Source organism: Jaculus jaculus, chromosome 2 (genome assembly GCF_020740685.1).
Source record: "Jaculus jaculus isolate mJacJac1 chromosome 2, mJacJac1.mat.Y.cur, whole genome shotgun sequence".
Taxonomy (NCBI): domain Eukaryota; kingdom Metazoa; phylum Chordata; class Mammalia; order Rodentia; family Dipodidae; genus Jaculus; species Jaculus jaculus.
Window position 1 is genome coordinate 146,847,826 of NC_059103.1, and position 10,364 is coordinate 146,858,189.

A 10,364-nucleotide genomic window follows, 5' to 3' on the forward strand; every position below is an offset into this window, starting at 1 on the left:
CGCCCCCTTGTGCATCTGGCTAACGTGGGACCTGGGGAACCGAGCCTCGAACCAGGGTCCTTAGGCTTCACAGGCAAGCGCTTAACCGCTAAGCCATCTCTCCAGCCTTGACCATACATTTATGACTATGTATATACAAAATATGTATTGAATTTCTGGATTATAGTAAAGAGATAGACACTATCTTTCTTCAAATTAACATTGAAAACTTATTTTTCCCTCACATCTATTGCATATGGATTTTACTGGTTGGCAAAAGTGCAACGGTGATCATCTCCACATGGTGATCCTTGACTTTCAAGCAATTTCCATTCTCTGATTCTACCACACACTATGCTATTTCCAGATCATAAAAAATTGCACTCATGCACCTTCCAACTGCTGCATTTCAATGACTGCACAATAGACCTGTGTCTGCAGTTTAGGGTAAAACTGGTTTTTCCATCCACCTGGATGAGGAAAACACAGATCTGATCTCCTAAACTAAGGCATATAAACCTTACTTTAAATATTTACTTTGCCTACTTCAAAATAAGCTATTTGGCAACTTCCTATAATTACAATGAAACATTAATGAGTCAAAAAGTCACTTACACAAATTGAGATATATAATGCAAAATAGATGAGTTAAATTAGCTGTAGTTTGCAAATTAATTTGTCAAAATAACAACATAGGACTGGAGAAATGGTTTAGTGGTTAAGGTACTTGCCTATGAAGCCTAAGGGAGCATGTTTTTCTCTCCAGACTCCACGTAAACCAGATGCACAAAGGTGAGGCAAGCACAAGGTCACACTTGCCCACTAAATGGTGAAATCATCTGGAGTTCAATTTCAATTGCTGAGGTACTGGTGCACCAACTCTCTTTCTCTATTTGTCTCTTGTTCTCTCAAAACAAAACAAACAAACAAACAAAAAAAAACCTAACTACATTTTTTCCTTGGTATAGTACTATAGATCATTTTTAGGTATGTTTAAAAAATCTGAATGAGAAAAAATAACACTCTAGATAAGTATTATACATACTTAGAAAACCTAATTTTTCTTTTAATTAACTATGATAACTTCAAAATATTTACCATGTAGTGAAACTAAGTACTTATCCTTGGAAACATAGTTCTAGTAACATGGCCTCTGTAAGGCCTTCCCTGACTCTTTACCAAACTTTACTCTTTCCTCTAGGCTTTGGGTACTGGTTATAACATTGTTTTCTTCTCTAAAGTAGGAGCTTCTGTTCTCTGGGGAATAGTTTCTTGTTTTCAAAACCTTCTCTAATCTCTGTACGTAGCAGAATTCTTGTCAAAATAAATAAATAAACAAATGAAATGTAGAAATGAAATCACATTCTGAAATACTATGTTAAAACACAAGTATAATAGAAAAATACAGCAACTGATTTCCAAAATACTTGAAGTAATATTTGCTTCTTCTTTTCTGTTAATGATGTTAATAAAAATAAAATCCAATTATAAATTAATTAAATTTTTGTTTGCCTCAGAGAAGCAATTTTGTTATGAAAAGCTCTAGTTGCAATATGAAAATTATATATAAATTAAAATGCACAAATAATTTATGTGTATTAGTAATTTATGATAATGTTATTAAATTTAAAACAGAGATAAACTTGCACAAATGAGATAATTGTATGAATTTCATAGTACAATTAGAACTTACAAATATAAATAAATCAATAAATAAATATTTTGAAAAAATTGAAAATGACAAGGAGCTGGGTACCATATCTCATGTCATAATCCTAGTACATGAGGGACTGAAATAGGAGTTCAAGGCCAGCCTGGAGCTACAGAGCGGGTTCCAGGTCAGCCTTGCTCTAATGTGACCCTACCTCAAAACAAAACAGAAGGAATTTAAAAACTCACAATGACAACAACAAAAATAACAAAAAATTAAACTTACCTACTCCACAGATTCCACATGGGGACTTCATCATCATTTTCTATCACCTGTAAGAGAGTACACAGAAGATACATGTAATGAAGCAGAAAGGTTTCCATGGTCCAGAATCTATCTTGAACCTTAAGACCCTAGGACATAATGCCTGAGTAGAATGTTATTTTATAAGCTATTACTGTTCAGCATCTCATATGCCCATCCAAGAACTGAATGAGACAAGTGTACAAATATGTAAACCAAATTTCCACTGGCCAATACTTCAATGTCTTTGACAGATTTTTAGTTTTGCTATGAAAATAATAATATCTAAGAGCCAGGTATGGTGGCACATGCCTTTAATCCCAACACTCAGGAGACAGAGGCGGAAAGATCGCCATGAGTTTGAGGTCACCCTGAGACTACATAGTAAATTCCAGGTTAGCCTGAGCTAGAGTGATACTCTACCTCAAAAAATAAACAAAAAGAAAAGAAAAGAAAAACAATAATATCTGATATAAGCTACATTTCTTTCTTTATTGAGAAAGAGATTTTTGACTGTGAATATTTCAATAAAAGATTATCTTGTTGGAAACTTTTCTATTTCAAGAAATACTACTTCTTTCAAATATCTGTCTATTATATGGATAAATATATTTCCTCAATCTTTGGAGGCTGGGAATTTCATATATTTTGTAGATGAAAACATATTAATATATGATGTTCATAAAATGATTAGGGTATAAAAATCTCACATGCTTTGATGCCAGAACTGAACTATCTGTCAAATTAGTTGCTAAGTCAAAGATCCCATTAATATATAAAAATCACTTATTTTCTTGAAAATGTCAAAACTATGGAAAGGATAGAGACTTAAGTTTTATCCAGTTTTAAAGGTGGAAATATGTAGATCTTGGATATCATGAAGCCTGCGTTTTCTTCCTTTCAATAAATTAAGACTGCTAAGGTATAAGCTCCCTGAAAAATAGGGCTTATAATGGAACTAGAAAGTGACCCTTGACTATAGCAGCACTATGGATGCCGTTATAATCAGCTCCCCTAGATGCCTTGGTGTAAATGTATTAGCTGTACTAAGAGACCCACTCCTGCTGTAATTATGTTAGGAACCAATAAGACAGCTCAGAAATCAATATGCTAAGACAGATAGAGTAAAGGACCATGGCCAGCCAACTGGGAATAGATTAGTCTGGCAGGTCCCTAGCTGAGACATGAAGAAGGGGATATCTTTGCTCTTGTGGAAAGTCATTAATTGTAAATTTTCCTGAACAAGGAACTTGAAAGGAAAGCTTAGACTGCGTTGTTCATACCACTCAATGAAAACTGCAACTAATTGATCAAGAGTTAAGCTTTTCATTTTCATTTCTAAATCCACTCGTGCAAAAACCTAAATGGTCAAAATGATTTTGAAGCTTCTCCCATGACATATCTGAAACACATTCTCTGGTTATTATTTTGTGCTGATATTTTTAAAGTTCCTAGCTCAGTAAAATCATACGTAAGCAACAGCCTTCCACATGGATAAATTCACTGACATACCCTCTGTTATCTAATAGTTATATGTTCTAAAATTTGGCAAGGAAGGGGAGATTATCAACCTTTTCTTTAAGTATACAGTGACTTGATTACCAAATATTATCTGGTTATTAAAAATAACTAGATTCACAATAACGATAGATAGCTGGTGCTATGTATTTAAACTATTTTAATTGAATTTATTACTATCATAATCTATATCTTAGTAATTTACTTAATAGACAAAGCAAGATAATTTAGAACAGAAAAAGAAAGACAGAGGGGAAAGACAGAGGAGCAAGGGGAAAAAAGAATTCAGAAAAAAAAGGCCGACCTTTGTGGTTACAGTTCGGCACATCTGCTCATGCCTGATCAAGCTTTCAAACACAGAGTCGTAAACAAAAGGAGCCATCAAGCAAGGACAAAGTCAGAGACATAAGTGGTTTGAATGAGTGTGCAATTTCTGCCCATATGACCATCCTGACACAATTGCTCTAATTTTCTTTCCAGAAATGACTGATAAAAGATTTAGGTAATTGCTATGGAGACAGACTTCCTTCCATCACTAGGTATCTTGAATAACACAGCCTCAGGGTCATAAGATGGAGTGTCAGTTTCTGCAGAGTCCTAAATTAATACTTGTCCCTGCGTTGGCTACACTTCCTGTACATCTAATGAAGTGAATGTAATTTATTTTGACAATGTATTGAAAATCACTTGATCAAATGACTAGTGTGTAATGAACACAAAAGGCAATGCAGGCTTAGAAACTACAAGTCCTGAGAGTAGCATAGTATATAACAAATTTCTCAAAATAGTTTTTTTCCCTAAAAAACTATGTATGTGGCAGGAATAAATGTGGAACAAAATAGTTTCTAAAAGCATCATTCATGTGTTGTTTTTTATATATTCCTCTCTCTCATGGCTGGGATTGACCTATCTCCATTCAGCACATGACCTTGTCCCCTCTAATCAAACTTAATTTGTCTGTTGATCTCTGCATTTCTAAGTACTAAGTAGCAAGCAGAAAGAAAACTAGGGAACAATGTAGAAGCTAATGCTCAGAAGGGAATTCCAAAAATATTATCATCAACATCACCAGAATTGTACCTTTACTCATGAGCCATCAATTTCCAGGACCAATTTAAGATCATTCACTAAGACTTCCCAGCATCATATGGATGATAACTTAGTATTTTCTGAATACTATGACGTTTTCACAGTTGGTAAAATCAACTGTGTGCTAATGAAACCTCCCTACACTGACAACATAAATGATTAAAAGATTAAGTAATTTATTCAAAGACACACATTCCATTTCAATTAAAACAATCACTTCTTTATCAACATGAAAACCTTTCTTGGGACTTATCATAAAGTTTCTTTTTTACTCTATAGTAGAAAACAATACCTAATATTTGAAAATATTAACATAGTTTTACCAAAAACAGTTTGATTATTTTCTTTCTTTGGAACTCAGGTGAATGTTTTTGGTGCCAATAAAGGAAGTATAATTGAGATTTTTGGTTTGTATCAAAAAGAAATACACTTGGCACTATCATGGCATGAAGGTTGAAGAAAAGAAAGTATTTGTACTGTGGCCTTGTGAAAGTGCAATGCAGTGTTTAAATACAGCCAGGCAGAAGCCAGTGGATAATGTGCAGTAATGGGTTAATCAATACTTATTATGGTTTTATTGGTTCACTAAAGAGAGAACAGAACCTAGTGAGCACAGAGTCGAAAAAAATCACTGCATCTGATCTAGATAACATCTACTCTCCCTAAGGGATTTCCCTATTCAAGAATCCAATTTACCATGCCTGATTGACAAGGATTGGATCCCAGGGAATCACATAACTCTTTTTAGGACCCAATAAAACCCTAATGGATTTGTCTGACTGGCCAGGAGACTTGTAGTTTTACTAAACTGAGGTGGTTTGCTGTAATTAGCCTTTATTTCACTACTAGAAAAAGCTAAGCTATTAAGAGTCATCCCCTCTTTATAAATGCTGGAGTCATGCTGGGATAGACCCACTGGAAGGAGGCACAGTGCTATAACACAGGACACCCTTAGGATAAAGTAAAACCATCTGTGAGCTTCTGAAAATGGCAATCAAAACAGTATTCAAATGAAATAGACAGTCCAACAAAACTAAAACCTCAAAATCCATACATTGCACAGATAGCCTTCAAAATATATTTCTCATTCAGGCACCCACAGCAGAACAAGAAGCTCTGTCCTTGAAAGAAAGCTTTGAAATATATAATTTAGTATCTGACTTTCTCCTTTAAAACTTTAAATTATAAAACAGATTATGTCACAAAAATCTTTTATAATAATATTGATTTATTTACTTACTTTCTTACTTGAGAGAGACAAAGTATCACAGAGAATAGGCAGGGAAGGGCCTCTTGCCACTGTGAATGAACTCCGGACACTTGTGGCAAATTGTGCATCTGGCATTACATGGGTACTGGCAAATCAAACCTGGGCCAAAGGTTGTGCAAGCAAGCTCCTTTAACCACGGAACCATCTCAGCACAAAAATCTTACGGAAGTTGTTCATCTGTCCTGGATACAGTGTTATTCCTAAGCAGTGAACTATTCAATCAAGCACACTGGTGTTTGTCCAGGGAATACTATCTAAGCAGCTGTTGATAATCCAAAAAACATACAGTGAGATGATTTGAAGACAGCTCTGAAATGGATCATAAGAGAATATTTAAATAATATAACTTGTATTTTGAAGCAAATGCTTTTTTTTTTTTAATATAAAACTCTCAAGTGTAGCCCATGTCCCTCTAGAATTGTTTCTACTCTTTCTAGAAAGATGAATGACACAGTAAAAACATTTAAACTGAATGGAATTCATAATGAAAAGTGATCTCACTTATGATGTCTTTGAAGAAGCATTATGATTCATTCTTTTCCTTTAAACTTGGAGGGGACTAACTGATATTCCAGGAGCTCAGATGACCTCACATTTTCAGCACTCCTACTCAAAAGGCTACATATGCTGAGGGAAGAAAAAAAAAAAAAAAAAACTTCTTCCAATCAAAGCATGACAGCATGACTATTTATGCTAATTATTGCAGTCACCTTCCCATTACTGGTACAAAGCACCCAACCAAAACCACCTGATAGGAGGAAATGATTTATTTTATTTTACACTCTCCAGTGAAAGCTTCATGACAGTAGTGGGAAGCATGGCATGAGCAGAGGCTTGACATTACCTCTGATGCAGCAGATGGAAAGCAACAGGAGTAGCGCTCAGGCAAAGGGGAGCAGGCTATAATCATCCCAAGCCCACTCCCAACAACACACCACCTCTAACAAGACTCTACCTCCCCAATTGCCACCAGCTGGGGACAAAGCAATCAAACCACATGAGTTTATGGGTGACAACTGATTCAAACCACCACATTAATTAATCTTTAAAGAAGCAAACAAACTTAACATTTTATTATTCAAAATTATTTAATCATATCACATTTTTGTCTATTAAATTTTCTAATAGTGGCTTGTAACTCACTTTGAAAGCAATATGGAGACTCCTTAAAAGGTTAACATTAGAGTTACCAACAGACCCAGTTATTCCCTTACTGGGCATTTATCCAAAAAGCTCCACTTCTCAGTTCAGAAAGACTTGCTCAACCGTGTTTGTAGCTGGAATCAACCCAGAATCAACCCAGATGTCCATCATTAGACAAATAGATAACCAAGATGTGGTATATCGACATAGCAGTAAGGAAAAATGACACAATGAAATTTGAAGAAAAATGGTAGAACCTGGAACAGATCATTCTCAGGAAACTCACCCAATCACAGAAAGATAATCATCACGTAGTCTCACTAATCTATGACTCCTAACCTGAATCTACCTGGGATGCTGACAAACCTGATAAGCATCCTGAGGACCAGACAGTAGGGTGGGTGCGACAGGTGAGGAGGGTAATGGCGGAAGGGTGGTTGTAGGGGGCACAAAACAGGACCCAAGTGGCAATGGTTCCATAAAATTCTACATCCTATATACAAAGAACTCAAAAAGTTAAGCAATAAGGAATCAAACAAGCCAATCAAAAAATGAGCTTTGGAGCCTCCGCTCCCCGTCGGCGGAGCGCCGTGTGGACTCGGCGGAGGGTCGGCGCGGCCGCGGCGGTTCCGGCAGGCAGTGGGCGGGCTTCCGCGCGGTGCGGCCGGGCTCCGCGCTGCCGCCGCCGCCGTGGCCCATGGGCAGAGTGGGCTCGGGAGGCCCGAATTAAGCGGAAGAGGAACATGTCCCTGTACGATGACCTGGGCGTGGAGACCAGCGACTCCAAGACGGAAGGCTGGTCGAAGAACTTCAAGCTCCTGCAGTCCCAGCTGCAGGTGAAGAAGGCAGCTCTCACCCAGGCCAAGAGCCAAAGGACAAAACAAAGTACAGTCCTTGCCCCAGTCATTGACCTAAAGCGAGGTGGCTCCTCAGATGACCGGCAGATTGTGGACACACCCCCACACGTAGCAGCCGGGCTGAAGGACCCGTTCCCAGCGGGTTTTCTGCAGGGGGAGTTCTGATTCCCTTAGCTGATGAGTATGATCCTATGTTTCCTAATGATTATGAGAAAGTAGTGAAGCGCCAACGAGAAGAGCGACAGAGGCAGCGGGAGCTGGAAAGGCAGAAGGAAATAGAAGAAAGGGAAAAGAGGCGTAAAGACAGGCATGAAGCTAGCGGATTTTCAAGGCGACCAGACCCAGATTCTGATGAAGATGAAGATTATGAGAGAGAGAGAAGGAAAAGAAGTATGGGAGGAGCTGCCATTGCCCCACCTACGTCTCTTATAGAGAAAGACAAGGAGCTGCCCCGTGATTTCCCCTATGAAGAAGACTCAAGACCTCGATCACAGTCTTCTAAAGCTGCTATTCCTCCGCCGGTATATGAGGAACCTGATAGACCACGATCTCCAACTGGGCCCAGCAACTCATTCCTGGCTAACATGGGCGGCACAGTAGCGCACAAGATCAGGCTTCCGGGAAGGCCAGGGCCTGGGCAAGCACGAGCAAGGGTTGAGCACAGCTCTGTCGGTGGAGAAGACCAGCAAGCGGGGCGGCAACATCATTGTGGGTGACGCCACAGAGAAGGGCGAGTCTCAGGGTGCATCCAAGAAGTCGGATTCAAATCCATTAACTGAAATACTGAAGTGTCCTATGAAAGTGGTCCTGCTAAGGAACATGGTTGGTGCTGGAGAGGTAGATGAAGACTTGGAAGTTGAAACAAAGGAGGAATGTGAAAAATATGGCAAAGTTGGAAAATGTGTGATATTTGAAATTCCTGGCGCCCCTGATGATGAAGCAGTGCGGATATTTTTAGAATTCGAGAGAGTTGAGTCAGCAATTAAAGCTGTTGTTGATCTGAACGGGAGGTATTTTGGTGGACGGGTGGTAAAAGCATGTTTCTACAATTTGGATAAATTCAGGGTCTTGGATTTGGCAGAGCAAGTTTGATTTTAAGAACTAGAGCCATCTCCGATTCTCCTTAATGAACTGCACACTGAGCAATGACAGAGGCATCAGCCTTGCTGGCTGTTGGATACTGAGAGACTCTTGGATGGACTTTAAGATATATGTTGATTGATCCCTTTTTTATTTTGTGGTTTTTTAAATATAGTATAAAAATCCTTTAAAAAAATGAGCTTTGGAGCTAAATAGAGCATTTTCAAAGGAAGAAATACGAATGGCATATAAGCATCTAAAAAAATGTTCTACGTCACTAGTCATCAGGGAAATGCAGATTAAAACTACATTGAGATCCCATCTCACTCCTGTCAGATTGGCCACCATCATGAAAACAAATGATCATAAGTGCTGACAGGGATGTGGAAAAAGAGGAACCCTTCTACACTGCTGGTGGGAATGCAATCTGGTCCAGCCATTGTGGAAATCAGGCTGGAGGTTCCTAAAACAGCTAAAGATTGATCTACCATATGACCCAGCTATAGCACTCCTAGGCATATATCCTAAGGACTCATCTCATCTCCTTAGAAGTACATGCTCAACCATGTTTATTGCTGCTCAATTTATAATAGCTGGGAAATGGAACCAGCCTAGATGTCCCTCAACTGATGAGTGGATAATGAAGACGTGGCACATTTATACAATGGAGTTCTATTCAGCAGTAAAGAAAAATGAAGTTATGAAATTTGCAGAAAAATGGATGGATCTGGAAAGGATCTAAGTGAGGTAACCCAGGCCCAGAAAGCCAAGTGCCACATGTTCTCCCTCATATGTGAATCCTAGCTACAGATGATTGGGCTTCTGTGTGAGAAGGAAAATACTTAGTAGCAGAGGCCAGTAAGTTAAAAAGGAGATATAAAGGGAAGAGAAAGGAAGGGAGGAGCGTACTTAATAGGTTGGTATTGTATATATGTAAGTACAATGATTGAGATGGGGAGGTAATATGATGGAGAATGGAATGTCAAAGGGGAATGTGTGAGGGGGGGAGGGTATTACCATGGGATTTTTTTTATAGTCATGGAAAATGTTAATAAAAATTAAATTAAAAAATTCTACATCCTAAAAGTAAGACTAAATGGTTGTACCTACATCGGTTCCTTAGAGGGAACACCTGAATCACAAGGCTCTTCAGAGGGTATGATGAAGACTGACCTTAATCTTCTCCTATTTCTCTCTCTTTCTCTTTCCTTCTCCCTCTTCTCTCTATCACTTTTACATTAGCTGTCTTGTTATTCCTTCTTTTCTTTGGTGCTGACCTATAACTCCAAGTACCAGCATATGGCTAACATCCACAATGAGCTGTTGATCAGACAGACCTACAATGTTCCCCAAAAGAAGACAGATTTCTGGCAGAGTACTTGATGACCCACCAAAGGCTAATGGTAAGACCCTACTTCTGAAGACACCATACACTATTGGTATGGAACATGGAGTGCAATGGCTGGAATCTGGA

General features: G+C 38.4%; 1 protein-coding gene across 1 annotated transcript; it reads left to right on the plus strand.

Moving 5' to 3' along the window:
- Positions 1–7,622: 7,622 nt before the first annotated feature.
- On the plus strand, positions 7,623–9,080 carry LOC123458749 (splicing factor 45-like). The gene is given in 3 exon segments (XM_045143910.1): positions 7,623–7,940; positions 7,943–8,420; positions 8,422–9,080. Coding segments are annotated over 3 exon segments (1,203 nt in total). The 5' UTR covers positions 7,623–7,696; the 3' UTR covers positions 8,903–9,080.
- The last annotated feature ends 1,284 nt before the right edge of the window (positions 9,081–10,364 follow it).